This window comes from Coturnix japonica, chromosome 5 (genome assembly GCF_054131305.1).
Source record: "Coturnix japonica strain WE chromosome 5, WE-NBRP24, whole genome shotgun sequence".
In the NCBI taxonomy this organism is placed as follows: domain Eukaryota; kingdom Metazoa; phylum Chordata; class Aves; order Galliformes; family Phasianidae; genus Coturnix; species Coturnix japonica.
In genome coordinates this window covers 13,258,594-13,279,105 of record NC_140667.1, presented here as the reverse complement: position 1 = coordinate 13,279,105, position 20,512 = coordinate 13,258,594, and the positions used below count along the sequence as shown (strand labels likewise).

Genomic DNA, 20,512 nt, shown 5'->3' with positions numbered 1-20,512 from the left:
TTCACTGTTGTCTCACCTCCCTCTCACTCTTAACAGTTAAAATGAGAGACTTCAGTGGCATGAAAATGAGAGGAACTGAGTTCTGCATTTGTGTACAGCCACAAGAATGGAAGGGATAGGCAGCGAAGAGATCCCCAGCAAAATAAGGACGACTAATCCTGATGGCATTAAATTTTTGTTCAGCATTTAATTATCCAACTTTATGATGTCTTTTTTAAAGGAATACTGCATCTTTAAGGGTCCCTTCCCTCTAGATGCACATGGTTGTCTTAGTAGCTGAGGCCACTGTCCCTTTCTTTTTCTTTCTTTCTGACTTTCACCCCCTCTTTCAGCGCTTCTCTTCTTCTGTATCTGGGTTGCTGCAGCTCCGTAGTTCACTTGCTTCAGTATTGTAGGGAATGCACATGTCTGCGCTTCTGGGTCTATTGTGTCCTGGGACTGTTGATTTTTTTTGAACCTCATTTGCCTCTTCCTTTTCCCTATTGTCAACTTGCTTTCCATTCTCTTTGTTAACCTCCTAAGTGCCTTCCCTGTTGGGAAAATGACTTGAAAGAAAAATGAATGAACTTTATTGCACCCATTTTAATATTCTGCATGTTTGGTTATGGGTGTATTTGCTGTATAAACATACACACACGCTCCATTATACGATGGGTGTCAATTTGTTCTTCTCAGTTACATCACTGCAGGTAGATTTGTACTGGTCCAATTGAGGACAGCATTCGTCCCTAAATATATACAATGTATATGTATTTGTATATATACAAATTAGATCTTAACCAAATTTGCACTCCAGGCCAAAATACAAACAGAGTATCACTCAAGCACATGAACTTACTATAATGCTTCTTTCCACTTCTCTATTGATACGTAGCACAACTTTTTTCTTTCTGTTCTAACTATGTTTTAATTTTAACATTCCTCAAAACTGCCTTGTGTTGCCCAGCCCAGCATTTGCAATGTTCTTGTATTCGGAAGCATGGCTAGTTGCACTGAGCAGGAAACTGTGAAATCTACTGGGCATATATTAAATTTGGCATTTCTGTTGGTGACCGTCTCGTGGAAAATGGATTTTCCTCACCCAGCCAGAGGTAACTCTGGCAGCTTGGGAGCCTGTTATCGAAAATGGAGAGAGAGAAAAAAAAAGAGACAGAGAGAAAAAAAGCACAGCATCTGACTTAAAAATTATTTGGTTTAGTAGCACACCAGGTGTTCTTTATTCCTAATTGATCTGTTTGAATCTGAAAAAGTGGTGATACTTTCTTGAGTTTCCAGACCCATACCCCTAAAAACTTGATAACCTGACTGTTCTTTCCTATTTTGAGTCCTTTGGTTACTGGTGAAAAAAAGAATCTTGAAGTTTTTGATTGTCCCTTGGTATCAAAGTCAACACGTCAGAGATTTGTTCTGCCTTTAAAGCTGCTGTTTTGGACTCTTTTCAGCACAGCATTGATTTATTCTCTGTTCACATTTGAAAGATTTCCCTTGCAACCTTTAAGAGCCAGAGACTGAATTTATTTTAAATGAAAAATGAGATCCTGGAGCACAAGATGGCATCCACAGAGATAAGTGCTGGGTTGCTGAGCTGGTATGCTCTAGGTGATCTGAATTCCTGACTCTAAGACCATCATGACTAATAAGCCAGTATCAAAGCAGATTCACAGCTTGAGCTACAATCTTGTACCCTGGGCTCCCAAGCTGGCTCAGAAATGCATGCTTTAATAACCAATATGTTTCACAGTTCATTCATGGCAAAAAAAAAAAAAAAACAGAAGTACTTCTTACCAGGCCAGCTTGGGGGACAGAGGGACACTACAGTGAGCAAAAAGGGGACAAAATGAGCGGTTTCCTTTATAACAGTCTGATATATCTGTGCCTTATGGCAGAGTCAGAAAAGAAATTCAGCAGGAAGTCTGAACCCCGTTGCTCTGCTGACTGCTCTCATTGGGATTTGGCTGGAAAGGTTTTTCTACAGCCTTAGAATGTCCCTCTCCGTATTCCCCAGTACCAAAGTTGGGTGTGTCTGCATTATTGTGAGCAGGACAAAAGTTATTTACTAGTAAATCAAACTGTCCCCCTAGTGTTCCTGGTCTCTGAAGATGTAGGCACCTGTGGCAATGATTATGACCATGCAGTTCTCCGAACAGTATTTCACTCTGCTTTTCCTACTCTTCTCTCCACTTGCTTCCACATCTCTCCCTTTCTCTTTCTTTCTCTTTGCCTTCTCTCTTCATTTTCTCTTTCCGAGGATGGCGAGTGCTGATCCATTGGGGTAAGCTCTAGTTTTGGATTATTCCTGTTGCGGGACCTGTTGTGACTTGTAGAGAAACTTTTCATTTGCACTTTACAAATACAATGCAGGTGGATATAGCTCAGAGAATGAGGCGTTTCAGCAGGGAGACAGAGAGAGATGTGGGAAGAAGCATTTTTGGTGCTTTTGTGTGTGTTTGCGTGCTTTTATGTTGGAGTTACACTCCATATAATTTAGTTTGGGGTTCTTTTTTTTACTCTTGCCTATATGTTTCAATGTCTGTGAGTACACAGAACTAATCTCAGACACTGTGTAGGTACCAAAATACCCGAGAATATCTCCCCCTGCTCTATTTAGTGCTTTTTGTATCTTCTTGATACCTTCCAGTTAACTTTGATCCTAATTTATCTTATTTTCTTTCTTTTTTTCCTATTTTTTTTTTCCTAAGATAAGGCTCAGTCCCATCTGTGTTATTAAAAAAAAATACTGGGTATTTTCTCTCTTTTGAGTATAGATTTTCTTAGGAGGTGAGCAGATGGCCCTAGACACAGATATATCTTCAAAGCTCTTTATTTTCAATTTTCAACAAAGAGGATATAGGTACAATTAGAAATGCAGTCCCACTTCCACTTAAATTTCCATTTATAAATACTTAAGGTAAGCAGAATATTTATTAATAAATGATTTAATAAAACTGTTGTAATAGATCACTACAGACTACAATAAAAGCTTATGAGAAGGTACAAACTGAGAAAGCTGATTAGCACCAATAATATTTATATTAATAAAGCATGTTTGTAACATGCTTTATGATTTATTAATGATTTCTAAACCATTTATAAATGATGATTATGTAGTGTGATTGGCCAGTTAAGGATGGTGGTGCTGGTTAACATCACCTTTATATACCGGAAGGAAGAAGAGGTGTGTTATCAACACCTGCAGTCAAAAATCACCGTGTGCTTTTTGTAAAGGCTTCATCTTCCCAAAGAGTATTACTATGAGTAGACGTTCTGACATAAGCAGAAGTATGTAAAGCCAGCGAGGTTGGTCTTGTTTGCACACTTGGGACTGTGAATAGCATTAGAAGTAATCTATTCTTACTCCTTAGATCAGCATCAGAAGGCAAGGAACTACAGTTTGTATTTTTATGATGAAATGTAATACACAGTGCCTGAATGTTCACTATTGCTTATTAATTTGGGTAGATTTTGGGGGTTTCATACCCCAAACTGCAGTTTACGATTTTTTATTTTCACTTGAGTGATCAAGCAAAGAGGAGTATCAAATGCCACCCAATTTATGCTTTAAACAAACAAAAATTGGCTGGATATTTTGGCTACGCCTTTCAAAACTACGCACAGAATCAAAACAACTCAAAATTTTGAAGGCATTTCACCCAGGGGCACGAGTCAGATGCATTACTGCACGCTGCATGCATGCTGCAGGCTCCCCTTCTTGGAAGCATGGCTCCAGCTTGACCAGCTAAAAGACTATATTCAGCATCCTAGTAAAACTGTGCTATGAAAGCAAGTTCTGCTGGGACTGCAACAAGGTACCAAACTCACTTTTTATTATAGGAAAAATTTCTGTGAGGTGGTTATTCAAAGAGGAAACAAAAGCCAAATTTGAGCCAAATGTTTAACACTGGCTGCAAAGCCTATACACTCTACTGGTGTATACTAGCTGATTCACTGTTTAAAGCACTTGAAAATTAATCTGAGTGAAGGGCTATGTAGAGGTGCTCTGCACTGTACTATATGTGTACTGCGGTTACCAGGTCAGCTGCTTTTTCTCCCTTCATGTGCCTACACCTCAACAGTGCCAGGCTTCAGCCCTTTATTCTTAGAGCTCACAAGAAACAGCAGTTCTCTTAAACCAGCAGGAAACTGGATTCCAGCTCCTTGGGTTTACCAGTAAGAGATCAACTGATCTAACACAGATTGGGCCTTACATGATAGCAGCTGACTGAAATGAGTAAAAATTTACTTTAAAACAATGGTCCTTGTAACTGAAGTATCAAATAGATTAAATGAGGTATAAAAGCATCGCATATCCAAGCTACAGCCCACATGTGCTCATTTCAGTGCTTGGCCTCTTTCTTTCATAGCTCAGATTGTCTTCTGCTTATCGTCTGTCTTTGAGATGGGAGGAATAGCCCACAATGACTTCAGTGCCCACCTTGTGTTTAGAATGCTCTCTGTGGCTGCTCCTACCTAGAACTTGGGTCTAAATTCCTAAAGACGGATTTATTTATTTCCTCCCTCCATGCTTGACAAAGCAATTATGTCACTGTAGATGAGACTTGAGTGTCTTCTTGGGTCCCTAGAGTGGCAGTTGTGTTTGAGGGAATGCTCTTTCCCTGAGCAACTGCATTAACTTTTCTGTTTGTTTTTTCAACAACTTTTTGGTGGCTTCCGTTGAGTTAATGCCCAAGCATACAGCAGTGCAAAACGCAGAGCAAAATGAGTCACACATGATGTTCGTGGATTCCTAGTAGTAGTAAGCTTTGGAATAATTATAGATTTAATACTTCCAATGACATTTAATGCCTGCAGAGTAACCACTGGGGAGGTTGCTCACTAATAGATATTTCCTGCTAAATATGCTTAGTGTGTAGCCATAAGAATGTGAGATGATTTCATATTTTTCTCCTTTTAACACATGTGAGATCATCCAGGGTCTGCCATACTAATGTGCTGCCTGTACAGCTTCATACCTTTTATTTTCTGTTGAGGGGGATGCAGATTTAAATTCTCTCTGTTCTCATTGCAGCATTTCAGCATAATGCAACCTTTTCATTACTTTCTTTTGGCCCTGTCCCAGTTCTGTCCACCTGACTGAGATACAGGAGCAGTGCATGTGTTTGTTTGTTTGTTTGTTTTAAAATTAATTCCAGTATTTCCTAGCTAGGGTGATCTCGATGGGAGGAAAGATCTCTCATTTTTGCTTGCTAGCATTTTTGTACTGGAGTATAGAATCTGCTACTGTTCTGAGTTTTTATAGCCAGCTTGGAAACTGTGTCACATTTGTAAAGGTAAATTCTGCAGGATTTATTAAATTGGAGAAGATGCAAGGAAGAACTGCTCAGTCTGGCTGTCATATTCCATATCAACATGTTCTTGTAAAAGGGAAAAGTTTTGATAATGTACAACTCTCTTTTCACCCCAGAATTTAAAATTAACCCAGGGTTCTTTAAACTCTTCCTACTGCTCCTCTATACAATTTCCAGTGTGGACAAACTAAGATTTGCTGCAAGACCTAAGACCTACTTCTTATATCTTTTTGCATGAATCAGCAACAGAAATAAAATTCGTTTGGTAGCAATCATGTGGATACTGAATGCATTTCTAGGAGGATATCACACTAACTCTCTCTTCTGTCCCCTACCTCAGGCTCCTAGGCTGGATGAAAACACAGTACACAACAACTCTTTTGTCAAATATTGCTTCCAATAAGGAACTGGGAGTTGGGAGGGCGGGACTGCCATGTTATGTCCTCCATGTGTGTGATCATTTTTGTAAAAAAAAATAGAAGGCAGTGGGGTTGGGAGGGGGAAATTCAGGACTTGGAAACATCTGATTGCAAAGAGGAAATAGCAGATTGGAACTTTTAATCAAGTATCCTGGAATTCAGGTGAGTGTCAGAGAGGACCTTCCCACCATAATTAAGTGTTGGTGGGAACATCTTCTGGTGGTGGTTAAACTCCTAAATAGGTGTTTAACTGCATCTTTGGGCACCTAAATGCCACACAAATCTTGTGCAAGGCAATTTATAGGCTTGTCTTGTGAATTACAGTTTAGAATAAGTTTTTGCTGATGACTCATACAAGGAAGATTTTAACCAAACTTCCCATATGCATGACACATCTGCGTTGCACTCAGCTATTTCAGTTATAGAACAGGCACACAAAATAGCCTATTGAAAGCAGAGCAGACAGTTCTCCCTTTAAAGCTACTTTGCATAAACCTTTATGAGTGCCTATTACGATGGTGCAAATTTAAGTTCAATTAAATGCCAAGACTGAGCTTCTAGTTTTTGTCTGCCATACTGTCATGGGCAGACAGTGGCAGGGTGCAAGGAGGGAGATTCTATGTAGAATGAGTGCCCCAGTTTTTCATGGTACAAATTTAGATTTAATCTGGGAAAAAAAAAAAAAAAAGAAAAAGAAATTAAAAAAAAAGCATGCCAAGTGTGAGCTTCTGTGTTTTACCTACCTGTGATGGACAAAATGGAAAGAGATGGAAGGAAAGCCATCAGTGGGTAGTTTCTGCAGAGGATACAGAGAAAATAAGATATATCTTTAAGTTCAGTTTGAACATACTCTTTCTCTGGAGCTACTTCCTATTATGCAGTTTACATATATTTTTAGCAATTTTAATACTCAAATTTGTTTAGGAATATGTTTCTGGGAGTCCATTTCAGAAACAGATGTTTTCATTCTTCTGAAACAGATTTAAAAGTTCAGTAATCAGTGAAAATTCATGATCTAAATTTCTTTTAAATTCCCTTATTTACAAACTGATAATAACTGACCCATATCAATTCTAAATATATGTATATACACATGCACACATGCTGTCAGCTTTGGTAGACTTGCTACACTGGCATGTTGTTTGGTGGTTGTTGACCACCTAGGTTCTTAGGCAAGTTCTCTGCTCTAAGGTGTTGCAGTCTTCAAGACAACTTTCTTTCTATTTAAAGCTACCTGTGGGGCTTACTTAGCTGAGTCATGTGGAGGATTTTCTTAAAATGGGCAGCCCTCGTTCTGGAATGTTATTCTGCTGAAATGTTTGTTCATTCGGCCTGTGCGCTTTCAGCATGTTTTAGTGTAGCACATTCATGTGTTTTGTTGTCTACAGCTCACAGTTTTATTAGATGGCCTTTGTTATAGAGCGTAAGAGCATTACAGTGCAGGTGGCCTTGTCAGCAAGTAAAGCAGTTGGTTCTCAATTGATTGGCTTTTTTTTTTTTTTTTTTGGAGAAGTTAGGGACACTTGAGACAGTGTGAACTTTGATTTCAGTGTGAAGTCACTGCGTAGGGAACAATTATGTATCTTGGTACTGAAGGCTTGCTTTTTTCCTTAATATGTGGAGGAGCCCCCTACCTCTTTGCCTTGTGCACATGGTGGCTTTCCATGTTGCTTGTGACAGAACATCTCATTCTGTGACCCCCAGCACTGTGTAGGAGAGAATTCTCAGCACCAGCATGTGTCTTGGCACTCCTTGAATTCAGCAGTTCCACTCGCACAGGCCAGACGCAGTAGTTTTCAAGGGCTCGATGGCCAAAAAGAAGGTGGCAACTCCTGTAATGAAAAGGGATTATAGCTTCCTTTTTGAGCAAGCAGCATTTCTTAGAGTTTTGTTGTGAGAGTGGGACAACTGAGAAATGTGACAGTAGTGAGAGGAAAGAGTCATGCTTTTCCAGTGACAGTCTCCCTCCTTCTCCTCAAGTCATGCCTGTGCCTGCAGTGGCTGGTGTTCAGGGTTATTGCTTGTTTACATTTTCTGAGGGCCTTTTTCTTATTGTGTCCATTCAGGTCTCGGTCAATCAGTGGAGCTTCATCTGGGCTTTCCACCAGTCCTCTCAGCAGTCCAAGGGTAAGTGGTTCTGCTTCAAGATGCTTTGGTCCAGTTCACTCACACATGCTTGATGCTTTTCAACATCTGTTGCTGCAGAGCCATGGCTCTTGGCTGGGATGTTTTGGTTATTCCTTGGCAGCTTGTAAATTTTCATGAGTGGTGAGGGAAATGTTGTCTACAAATCCAAGCTGAGAATTTACCATACATTTCCCCTGCACTATTAAAGGTACCTCAGGGATCTCACAGTGCCCCTGTCCTTTTTCAATCTCAGAAGTGCATTGAATAACATTGTTGTGACTGAACACTGCTATTTCCAGCTGAGGTCTGTATATGACATGGTTTCTGCCCATATATCAGAAACTACTTCACAGCTACTTTCAATCAAGCCACAGCAGAGCGTCAAGTCATGCTGGCTACAATCAACTTAATTCAGTTTGCCACAGTATAGCTTGGATTAGAAAGTCAAACAAAATTAGTTTCACAAATTCGAGGACCAGCAAATTTAAAGGGAGAGTAAAAAGTTAATTAATTGAGGGTACTGTAAATCCCCAGTAAGGTGTGTATTATAGAGAAAATCAGGTGTAAGTTCACAGGCTGGTAAAGCTTCCAGCTCCTTACTTGATCAAACTGTTTTCTGAAACATATGCTGGGTTCCTCTTAATGATTACCCTATTTTGCAACTGGCAGAAATACGTTTGCAGTCTCCTCTGTGTCTTCAGTGTGCCAGGAACCACTGAAGATCCAATTCCTTTCCTTTCTTGTTTCTGTACCTCTTGAATGGCAGTGGAATGAAACAGATATCTGAGAATTCTTGTATGACTGCAGAATGTGCTGAAAAAGAGCAAAATAAGTTACATGCATAAAATAAGCATCCAGAGCTGCAGACCTTAGACCTGATCTCATTAATTGATCTCTTGGGATCAATTTCTGACATCTCAGAAGGACTACATCAAAGAATAAGGATGACAAGATCTGTTCCATAGTTGCTGTATCTTAACATTATTACTTAATAGGCAGTTGATTAAATAGTCTTCAAAGGGATTTAGCAGCCAGATGGCATTTTCCACAGTTCATAACCATTTTAAGGTAGGTCAGATTTGTGGCTTAAAAGGTAATGCTGGAATAAAAATTTCTTTTAAAGTCCTTACCTATGTTCTAATAGCATCTTAGATTATTGAAAGAGAATATACTCTAAAAATCAAATGCACATATCACTGTGTGCACTGCTTAGGTAAAGTTCTATGAGAAACTGAATTCAGTGGCAACTAAGAGTTGTTAAATCTCACAGGATCTTGCTAATGGTTGGTAGCTGGCTATTGCACCAGCTGAAAGACAGACCTGATCTTGTTCTTTGTAAGAAATGTGGTAATTAAGGGTGCCCATTCAGATTCATAATGGCTTAAATGGGAGTGTAATCTGACTTATTTCTTTCAAATTTGTTTCTCAAATTGCCCTGCACATAGTGATTTAAAAATTGCAAGGAAACATTTACGATCAACAGATTTGACTTTTATCATTTGAAGTCATTTGCAAATGATTAGTAGTCAGATGCTGATAATGACTTTCATAAATTAACCATTTCCTTAATCTTTTTCCTTTACTTCCTCGTTGGTGATCAGTGTGGACCAAAATGTCAAACTCAATTTTAACTTTACAACTCAAATAGTAATACAAACTTTTTGATGCAGTGATTTTCTTTTAGTTTTAATGGCCTAACCCTAAGTTATTCAAATAGAAAGCTCTGTTGGAAACAATTATACACATTGCTTTAAATACATCTATACGAGTTATAAACATGGCAGCATTGTGTTAATACATCAAACCCAGAAAATAAACTTACTACTGCGTGTGCTTACCTGACACGTGAGATGAGGTCACATTTACATGGCGTATCTGGACATTGCCTGACTAGAGCTTCTAAATGTTCAGGATGGATAATAATGATAGCGATAAAGATGATGAATGCTTCATGATAGTTAATAATTTATAAAAAATCAGAACATGAATGCAGACCAAAGGTAAAGAGCTTGAGCGGTAATGTCTATTTTAAAAATCCTGCCAGTACTTGTAATCTGGGCTATTAACTGCAATATTTTGTAAGGGCATTCGTTTTGTTTTAGAAGTGACTTTTACTTGCAACTGTGCCTTGAAAAGGCTTCTGTCTTCCCAAGTCTGTGTACTGCTGTTCGCTGATTCCATATGAACAGCTTCCCAAAATGCCTGTAACGTGTTTAAATGTACGTGTTGGGGGAAAAAAAGTCATAATCCCATTTTTGATAACTCAGTGATGGGCTGTGAACTATGATCATCTTTTTCTTTCTTTTTTTTTACGCTGTATCTTACAAACAGTGGTCTCACCCTTTCACAGAATTGGGCCTTAATGTCAAATACTGCTGTAATAGTATGAAAGAAATCTTAATTATCAAGCTGTCCTTCAACAGCATGCGGGACGTTGCAGGAGAAGCATAAAGGCTGACGGGAAATATTATCCCTTCCCTGATAAATGAATTTTCCAGGCCTTTCTGAAATTTTTGCTATAGCTATTTACAAACTAAGCACCGAGCTGAGGTCACGTTTTCCTCTTGGTGCTGTGTGCTGTGAAACCCTGAGTGGATGCTGAGCAGCTTAACTGTCCAGGCCAGGGGAGGAGGCCAGGTACCAACATGGCATCGCTCCCCCTTTCCTCCCTCCTTCTGCAAGGATGGCTGCAGCCAATATGCGCCTTAGCCAGAGTCAGGGGCAAAGAGGAGGGACAGAGGTTCTGACCGGTGTGTGCAGTAAGCTCTGTGTATCGCCTACCACTCCCTATGTATCACACACCTGTTTTGAGTTCCATCTCTCCACTGGGTTTGCACATGGGCACTTTGAACTGAAAGAGGTGGTCCCATTCTTGGCATATCTCAATTTGTCTGTGGCTTCAGTGATTCTTCTTCCCCTTCCTCACCTCCCTAAGCATTTTGCTTCTCTCACTGCAGGGCGATCAGAACAATCCCAGAGAGATGACATTTCTCTCTTCTTTTTTCTTGATTACTTTCTTTCATTTTGTTTTTTACTTTTCCTTTGTTTTACTTTTCTTTCTGTTGTTTTCCTTTGCTGACACGTGGTTGGTTAATATGATGAAGCCTGTTATGACACTGTTGTTCTTGCTGCTGCCGCTGCTGCTGTTGTTGATGATGCCATGTTCCCAGCTAACTGCATGTCTTTTTTTGTTTTTTGTTTGTTTGTTCGTTTTTGTTTCTTTGCAAAATCCCTCCCCCACTGCCCCTTCACCTCCATCTCTTGTGTCTCCTTGTGACATGATGCATCTTTGTGACTCGGATGGATTTTATTCTGACTTTCCTTTCTCTGCTCGCCCGCTCTATGCGTATTTCACTGTTTTTGATGTGCATGGACACTCCGTGTCTGTCTCGTAGCCTATCAGAAAGTTCTTCATCCCCCCTCAGACCTCCGACCTCCCTTTCTCTCCCCGACCCCAAGTCTCCTTGGACCCTGATGCTTGTAGGAACGCCTCCAGGCCTGGACATGTACTCCAACCAAAGCCAGCACTTCAGCCCAACCCAAAGACGCAGACTTTGCCATCCAAGAGCAAATTGGCCGAAAAACCACTCCAGTCTACTAAATCCAACCCACTCCCTTCCAGCAATACCGGCGCACCCTCTTCCCAGAACAGCCCTGTGCAGAATGCCCCAGGCCGCTCGCCTGCTGCCGGCTTTAACCCACAGCTGGCTGTTCCTAAATTGCAGACCAACCCTATGTCTCCTGTTAGATTACTCCCTTCTAGTACTGACCCAAGCACCAAATCTATCCCCATCATACAGGTTACCCCTCACCCCTCTCCAAGGGGAAGTCCCCTCCCTACCCCCAAGGGGACACCTGTCCATACGCCAAAGGAGAGTCCAGCAGGCACACCCAACCCAACACCACCATCCAGCCCCAGCATTGGAGGAATGCCATGGAGGACACGGCTCAACTCAATCAAGAATAGTTTCCTGGGGTCTCCTCGCTTCCATCGCCGGAAATTGCAAGGTGAGTACTCTGTCCAGATGCACAGGGTGGGTCTAATTTGAGCAGCCATTCAGCAGCAGGTTGATCCCTCTCTTTGGCTCTCAAAAATTTCATGTACTGAGAACTGAGAACTAGTGTACAGCAAACGAGAGTGATAGCGTCAAGCAGTGCTCGCTCAAAGTGTATATCAGCAGGCTCTGTAAATCTACTGCATTTGCTCCAGCAGCAAGTCCTGAGCCCTCTTCACACTCAAGTAGTACAGACCTTAATATCATTGACATGGTTCTTAGAATCCAAGAACGTTTTATCATTTATTTTGCCAGCAAACGTAGAGCTGTGGTATTTCACCTGTTGCTGTACTCTGCTGCCTCTCTGCAGCCATGGGCTGAGCTTTCTGCTGAAAAAAGGTGGCCAGTGACGATAGGCTGCAATTGTCCTTTTGATGTACAGTTTGTTTGATCTTGGTTAGTGCTTTTTTTACCACCTTCAGTAATTGATATAAAAACTGCCTTAATACAATCAGCGTTTTTTTTTCTGGCTGATTTTAGTTTTAAGTGGCTTGTTTTAGGAGTTTCTAAAGTGTTGAGATCAACAAAGTTGTTTCCTTTGGTATCCAGGTAGCTTTTTGCATTCAGGCAGAGGGCACACAAAGTCACATGCACTCTTCTCAGATATAATCAGCAGCCATCCCAATGCCAGGATCCTTTGGGAAAGCAGGATTACAGCCATGAATGAGTCAGGTTTTAGACTGTGATTGTCAGGGGCAGTGACTGAGCTTCAGCCAGATGGACTTTGAAGCAAATGGCCTGGCATGGGAAATTCATACATTTACATTGTGCTCTGAAAATTCTATAGGGCTTCCTCGTATTTTCAGTGACTAAAGGAAGCTTTGCATAAAGCCCCATTGCATAAAGTGTGAGAGTTGGCTCATGGAGTAATAGTAAACAAGTTTTAAGGCAATCAGATTGGCGTGATGGTTGTGATTTTCTAGTGATTTCAGAAAGAGTAGAACAAGCCTTGCAATGCATCACTTGATTAGATACAGTAATCTAGAGGCACATGACTGATTTTGAATGTCAGTACTAGTCTGCAGAGGCAACGGGCAAATTAAAGGGTGGTGCAGTGTCACAATTTTTTTACTGCTATGGAACCAGAAAAAAAAGGTGTTCTGATTCATTGATTTATTTTCTCCCTTCTTCTCTTTGGCTGTGTGTGTGCATGGGCAGTACCTACACCAGAGGAAATGTCCAATTTAACCCCAGAATCATCCCCAGAGTAAGTATTTTACCAATACTCTACTTTATTTCCACCACCTACCAATGTCATTTCCTTGCCTGAATGTCATAGGGTGACTGTTTCTGCTCTGAATCAGTATCAGACTGTAGCCTGTTATACGACGAGTTTTTCTTAGCACACATAAGTTTGAATCCTCAGGACAGCATGCAGAAGCCTCTGCTCAGATGATTCAGAGGAATCTTTGGCAGGGATAGTAAGAGAAGTGTTGATCCTGGACAGCAACTCTGGGTGGTGGAGAAGCTGCTTCATATTCACCAGACTTGTTCCTGAAAGTCCATGTACATTTCAACCATTTCGTGGCACAAATGTGCGTCACTGCGTGGCAGGTTTGGAAGTCCCTGCCAGAAAGTGCTGCTCCAAACACTTCCTAATATATGCAACAGATGCCAAATTATTCCTTTTTATTTTCACAGCTTGTGTTTGTGCACCCAATGCCCATAGGCTTTCCCTGCCAACCAAGGCAATTTGGCCTTTCATCAAAATACTTGTGTGAAATATTCATGAGTTGTAGATAAAAATCGCAGGCCCAAAGTTTTGTAATTGGTGATAATGGTACTTTCCCCAGATCTGGCATGTAACTGATGTAGTCTATGCAATCTATTCCTAATGGCGCAGAATGGAGAGTGATAAAGACTATGGGAGAGGGAGAGGTAAAGAACAGTAAAGTTTAGTAAAAGAAATTCAGGAAGCAAAAATTGAATAAAATGTATTTTCAACATTTTAGACCATGTACTAGTAGAGAGGCATGAGAGCAATTCACAATATTAACTCATCCTGACAGAATAAATACATTTTATTCCCATCTCAATTATTTTTAAGGTTGTTAAAGCAAAAAAAATCACTGAATTAATTTTCTTCTTTTTGTATCCTCTCCTCTCACCTTTGTGCATGTATGTTGGTTGAAGTTCTGTGAATTTATTGCCTTCTCTGCTTCGCTCTCACCCTTTGAAAGCTGGTGAATGAAGTAGTGCCTATCATTTGAGGCAGTTTGGATGCAAGTCAAAGCCTAGGGCTCTTTTTTCTTTTTCTGTATAATTGCCAAATTAATGAGCTCAATTGGGCTGCACCCTCCAGTAAACATAATAAAAGTCATAAAAAATAATGAGCTGGATTTTATTTTAACAGTAGATATTTCATTGCTCAGTGCCCACTTCCACATCTTGGTGATTGCTTTTTTTTTTTTTAATTTTTATTTTTTTCCCTGCTATTCTTTTCCTTTCTGTAAGAAATAAGGTATTCTTATCAAGAGCTCTATTGACCTCATGGGCTAAGCAATAAAAGTATGTCCTTGATCTGGTACAGCATTCTTCAATGACTGCCATTCATTTAACAAAACCTGATGTTTAGATGATATGCTTTGACATGTCTGGGTAGTGCTATTCTTTCTCATTTGAAAAAGTCCTAGAAAATGTGCTAGGGATGGCATTTAAAGAGACAGAGCTCCAGCTGCTTTAGACATGTGAAGCACCAATTGCTTGAGCAGAAATGCTGTTATTTATGCCAAGCAGGTAGACTTACAGAGGTTGCAGATCCCTGCAATCAGAGACACAGTGAGGCAGTGCGGTCAGACACTCCAAAAGTAGAAAACAGAACAACATTACAGCAGTTGGAATTTCAGTGTGAAGTAGTAAAGCACTGGCCTGTATTTTCATACTGACCTATTTGATTTTTTTTCATCAACTGGACACCTGATTAGATTCCCAATGGACCCAGCCTCCCATGTATCTTCTGTCTCCCTCCCCATTAGGACGTTTGCCATCACAAAAAATGGTTGTTTTCACTGTTTGTAGCCTGATTTTGGAGGGTTCTAGAGCATCTCATTCAGGTTGCTGAGGTCTTTGAATCATACCTGTCTTAATTCAAGTCAGTAGTACTTAGCACACCTCAAGAGGAGGGAAACCCTTATTGTATGGTTTCACTCTGAAGTGACTTCTTCGGCAGACCCATTCTCTGTGCAGAAGCACAGCTAGTTCAGCCATTTTCAAGGAGAAAAGTGAGTGTGTGTGCTCTCTGTCTTGATCCAGTTCATTCCAGAAAGAAAAGAGACCACTGGCATCTGTTCTGTCTCATGTGACTTGGGCAAAATTATGTACTGAATTCTAGTAATTTGGAAGCTGGATCACAGCCCAGGCTATCAGTGAGTCTTCCAGAGTCAGTGTTACTATTGATAACCTTGCTGAAGAAGAGAGCCCAGCTGCACTCTACAGACTCCAGATCAAGTTCCCAAGCTGAACAGGAGAAAACCTGTTGTGTTCTGTGGCCCTCCTAACCTGCACTCATTAAGAGACCTATAAATAAAGGTTCTGCAAAACCATTAGCAAAAATACAAATATGAAAAGTAGCATTTTAAGATGGCAGATCTGCAGTTAAATATTCATGCTTTTGTCAAGTTCAGCTTCCAAAGAGCATGACATACATTGGGCCCCTGGAGTCCTGACAGTCAAGCCCTGTTTGTATTATGATAGATCCCAGCCTAAGACAGCCAGACATTTTAGATAGATAACCAGGTGCAAATTTACTAATGAGTATAGACCCTTTACATGCAGGGAGCTATTGCCCCAGCTCTCTGGGGGCTTGCGGAGTTGTTATGGTACGTGTGAGACACATGAGCTAATTAGTATGTAATTTCCTTTCACACTCTAACCCTGGCTCCTTAACGACCCATTTAAATGAGAGGCCCTTTCTCTTTACTACTCTCCATGCTAATCTTTGGCTCACTGGTTTAGTTACAGCTGCCTTTGAATATTTTAGGGAGTGACTTTTCCAGCCCACTTTAATTGAGTGGGGGGCAGTGATTTACCAAACTGCAAATTAATCCTTTTGTTCTCTTATCTCTGTAATGGGTGGACACAAATGATTATTTGCACAGCTGAGGTGTGGTGTTTCCATGCTTCTCTCTTGCTTCATCTCTGCCCTTCCTCATTCTGTGTCTTTGCTGCAGGAAGGGGTTCTCCTCATAACCAGCTGTTTAGCACTTTGCTGGGGTGCACAGCAGTCCTGTGTGCAGATGGCTCCTTTCCTGGAGAGGTTGGTCTGCAGATTGTCTTGCTCTGTTGAGTGGTGATCCTCTAAAAGTGAAAGCCTGCTGCTTGCCATAGTATTATAAAATACCCAGTGGAGTGGAAAACTTGTTCATGGCAGGTCTTTTTGTCTCTGGCTTTTTCATCCTAAATTTTTCTTTGCTAGAACCTGATCCCACATAACAGTGAACCTTCAGCAAGTTTGCAGACAGCACCAAGGTGAGCGGTGCAGTTGACATGCTGGAGGGAAGGGATGCTGTCCAGAGGGACTGGGACAGGCTTGAGAGGTGGGCCCGTGCCAACCTCATGACGTTCAGCAAGGCCCAGTGCAAAATCCTGCATCTGGGTCAGGACAATCTCAAGCACAGATACAGGTTGGGCAGAGAACGGCTTGAGAGAAGGATTTGGGTGTGTCAATTGAAAGAATCAGCATGAGCCAGCAATGTGCACTTACAGCTCAAAAGGCCAACAACATTCTGGGTTGTATTGAGAGAAGTGTGACCAACAGGTTGAGGGAGGTGATACTCATGTCTGACAGCATCTTCCTTCCCCTCAAAGCCTTACCTCTCAGTGGTGCTACCTATAAGTTCTGAGTAGTTTCCCCCAGTAATATACATGCTTCATTTTTCCTTTCAGTTACATTTTGTTGCTGTGCAATAAATGGCAGCAGAGGAGCGGTGTGGCAGAATGTCATCTGACATGGAATGAAGCAGTGGGGTGTCACTAAATTCCTCCATGTGGAAAAAAAAGTGACACCCATTCACATTTATTGATGTTTGCTGAACATTTATGGAGGCCAACCAGTAGAAGAGAGCAGTAAGATGATAGGTGGTGTTTCAGCAGTGGTGACAACAGAGGGGCACCTCTTCTGACTCATATTTTCACAAGCTCATCAATCGGGCTCTTGTTCATAGGTAGTGAAAATGCGCAGCTAATGGTGGTGACTGTGTTAAAAAGCAGCATTTTGCAGCTGAGAATTTGCTCTATCACATAGGGTTGTTGTGCTCTTTGTATCTGTATGGAAATAAATAGGAGGCACTCCTTTTGGAGAGACCCATGTGTATGAACTATATATGTGGCATATTAATTAGTGTATTGGCTTTATATAAAACATTGCTCCTGTTTTTTTCATGGCTGCTCACACGTCTTGCAAGAGTTAACACTGTGTGGACAGTTACTTAAACAATTTCCACTGAGTGGGGTTTTCACAGACTCTGTGAGCTACCTGTTGTACTAATACTGCAACTGGAGTGTTACCAATAATTTCTTGTGCAGTTTTTAAGTGTATTTTTTCTATCTGGGAGGTATCTAAGAAGCAGTGCTCAATATTCTAAACCATCTCCTTCCTTTTCATCATTTCAGGCTTGCCAAAAAATCCTGGTTTGGTAACTTCATTAATCTGGAGAAAGAAGAACAGATTTTTGTGGTCATTAAGGACAAACCTTTAAGCTCCATTAAGGCTGATATTGTCCACGCTTTCCTGTCGGTAAGTCGGTCAAGCTGCTTGTTGGTCATATCAGGGGCTATATCACTGGTCATATCCAGGACTCACTGTGCCATGTACTGGACAGAATTTCTTCTCCTTCAAGTGCATGCTCTGTGCATTTGATCTATGTATTGTGTTGATTCAGGCCTCCATTATGTTCTGTCTAAATTTTTAACTGTAGAAAATATTATGTGAGACAGGAAAAGATTTCAGCCTTATGAAAGGTGAAGTCTCCAGGTTGCCAGAGCTTGGAATTTCAGTGCAATTAGTGCATTGGTAGTACAGTATCAAGACAGTGATTTGCTACTTTGTCACACTTCTCGTAAGGTCACCATCTATGCAAAAGTCTTGGCCTCCCTGGCTATGGTCTCCATCACTTTAATAAGACAAAAATCTGTGTCATGTCTGCATTTATTTCTTTAATTCTTCTCTCCTACTCCTCATGACAGATAGAATGATAATTTCCTCTAGTGACCGGAGTCTCACTTGCATATGCTCTTTATTTGCAATCCAGGATAGTCTGCTGTTTGAGCAGAGGAAAATGGTTTTGTTTTGTTGTTGTTTTTTTTTTCCAACAGAGTCCTTATTCTCACAATTTGCAAGTACCAATAAGGAAAAAGTCAGTACAATTAATTTAATTTGCACTATTTTTAAATTCAAGGATGTCTGAAGCATAGTGAGACCTTATTTTCCAATGGAACTAAGAGAAAGCAGCTCAATTTCTGATATAGTTTGTTGAATTGGTATTGTTTTCCACAAAATATTACTCTCCTTTTTAGTCTTTATGACGCTGCAATGAATTTCGTCCAGAAATGAAAATACAGTTCTTTTAACTGTTCATACACAGTGCTGGCGTACAGAGAGTGTGTGCAGTGTGCATAAAACATTCAACCATCAAACAGTCCACGTCAGGTTGGCTTGAAGCAGCCATGTTCCTATACTGGTTTCATGCATTTAGCTGTGCTTGTGTGTTTAGCGTAGTGCGCACCACTGTTTATACTGGTGATCCTATGCATACCTCCACATAAATGGGGTGAGATGCAATGTGGTGTGCAAACTCTATCAATCAACTCTACAGATAACTTCTAATTAAATGTATTGTCATAGCCTGATAAGTAAGTCCTTAAGGACACCTTGAAGAACTCATCTCTCATATTTCCTCCTAAATTAGAAGCCAGATTTCCAAATGTTTTGGGAGAGTGTTTGAAAACCTTGTCCTTTGTGAAGCAATAAATAAAAAATGAGAGTAAGTTAAATTCTGGCAATATCTGTTATTGATGCCTGCCTGAAAATTAGTCAGTTGTGAAATCCTACTGTAGGTCTGATGATACAGATATTGGATCACACCAGAAAACTTCTCAAAATTGTTTTATGTATTGATAGGAATAGTGGTTGGGTAAGTATGCATATTGTCCCTGTGGATATTCCAGACACTTGTCTATGTGTCTGCTACTAGTCCTGATGTCCCTTTGATAGCATATAATCACAAATTCAAGTCCAGAAGAAAAAACAGAGAATCTTATGAATTTTGCAATTGTTTCCTTTGTGCACTGGCTGTACTATCTTCTACCAACCTTTTTCAGATTCCAAGCCTCAGTCACAGTGTCATCTCACAGACAAGTTTCCGTGCAGAGTACAAGTCCACAGGGGGTCCTGCTGTCTTCCAGAAGCCAGTGAAGTTCCAGGTGGACATAACATACACAGAAGGGGGAGAAGCGCAGAAGGAAAACGGGATCTATTCTGTCACTTTCACGCTCTTATCAGGTAACCATGGCAAAGCTGCAACATGGGTGCAAGTTGTCTTTGTCCTTGCTGATACGGAGGCATGCAAAGATACTTCCGCTAGGGCAAGGAATATAACTATCTTGACTTCAGAGAAGGATTCCAACAGTAGTCAAAAGGAGGATACTGGGATCAAGAATGGCACTGGCAGTAATGGAAATGGTGGGAGGGCAAAAGATTCCCCAGAGGTGAAGTTGCCACCAGCATAATTAATACTGAAATTGCTGCTCTGATCATCAGATTTTAAATACTTCCCTGGACTACATCCTTGCTTTACTCAAAGGCATCGGTATCTCACCTGGGTGCTGTGGGACAGTGATTTCTCTCTTCGTATAGAAATATGCGATCTCTCTTTTTTTCTGGCTCATCACATGCCATGCACAAATTAAAATAACAAGGAAAAAATGTCCCCAACATTTCTGTCTTTACAAAATAAGCCATCTTTCCATTTGTTTAGTTCAACACCCCGAAGCTGGTATTTATATTGGGACTTCATAATAGTTCCTCAAAGTTGTACTTTCACCTGAAGCAGAGCTATGCTGTATGTACACTTATCGGGATTAGACAGAAGGGAAGATGTTTGTGACCCTTTCCCTCCAGCCTGTGTCACATGAGGATTCAGTTCACACTCCTCTCACAACCATTTGTGCCTCTTCTCTCCTAACAGGTCCAAGCCGTCGTTTTAAGAGGGTAGTAGAAACCATTCAGGCACAGTTGTTAAGCACACATGACCAACCTTCAGTGCAGCAATTATCAGGTAAGTAGTTTCTACTGTTGAGCACCTTGCTTCAAAAGGGACAGGAAGACAAAGTGCCTCTCAGTACCAGGAGGCTGAGGGAGGCCATCCCTCTGATTACAGCAAGAACATAGCTCCATTCAGACAGAGCAGTAATTTCCTGCACCCACCCTCCTCCTCCCTCTCATTCCCACTCCAACGCTCCCAGTGCATTCCGCAGTTGAACAGCTTTGCCCTCCTCCCGCCCAAAGAGCCATTTGCCCACTTCTCCATCAAAGGCTGCATTATCAGTTGATATTCCAGATACTCTCATGTTCCATAAGCTCCCAGAACAGGGACACATTCTGGAAGAT

The 20,512-nt window shown here is 40.9% G+C and overlaps 1 protein-coding gene across 30 annotated transcripts in view; it reads left to right on the top strand.

Moving 5' to 3' along the window:
• BRSK2 (BR serine/threonine kinase 2) overlaps positions 1 to 20,512 on the top strand; it is a 282,398-nt gene that overhangs the window by 238,940 nt on the left and 22,946 nt on the right. For 10 of the 30 annotated variants that reach the window (XM_085548415.1, XM_032444841.2, XM_085548412.1 and 7 more), the window contains 6 exons: positions 7,792 to 7,852; positions 11,653 to 11,860; positions 13,066 to 13,114; positions 17,518 to 17,641; positions 19,225 to 19,405; positions 20,091 to 20,180. In XM_085548415.1, the coding sequence (XP_085404541.1) occupies positions 7,792 to 7,852; positions 11,653 to 11,860; positions 13,066 to 13,114; positions 17,518 to 17,641; positions 19,225 to 19,405; positions 20,091 to 20,180 (713 nt within the window). Of the gene's footprint in view, positions 1 to 2,248; positions 2,273 to 7,791; positions 7,853 to 11,247; positions 11,861 to 13,065; positions 13,115 to 17,517; positions 17,642 to 19,224; positions 19,406 to 20,090; positions 20,181 to 20,512 lie in introns of all 30 variants that reach the window. The other 20 variants (XM_085548398.1, XM_085548408.1, XM_085548402.1 and 17 more) reach the window with 3 other exon arrangements.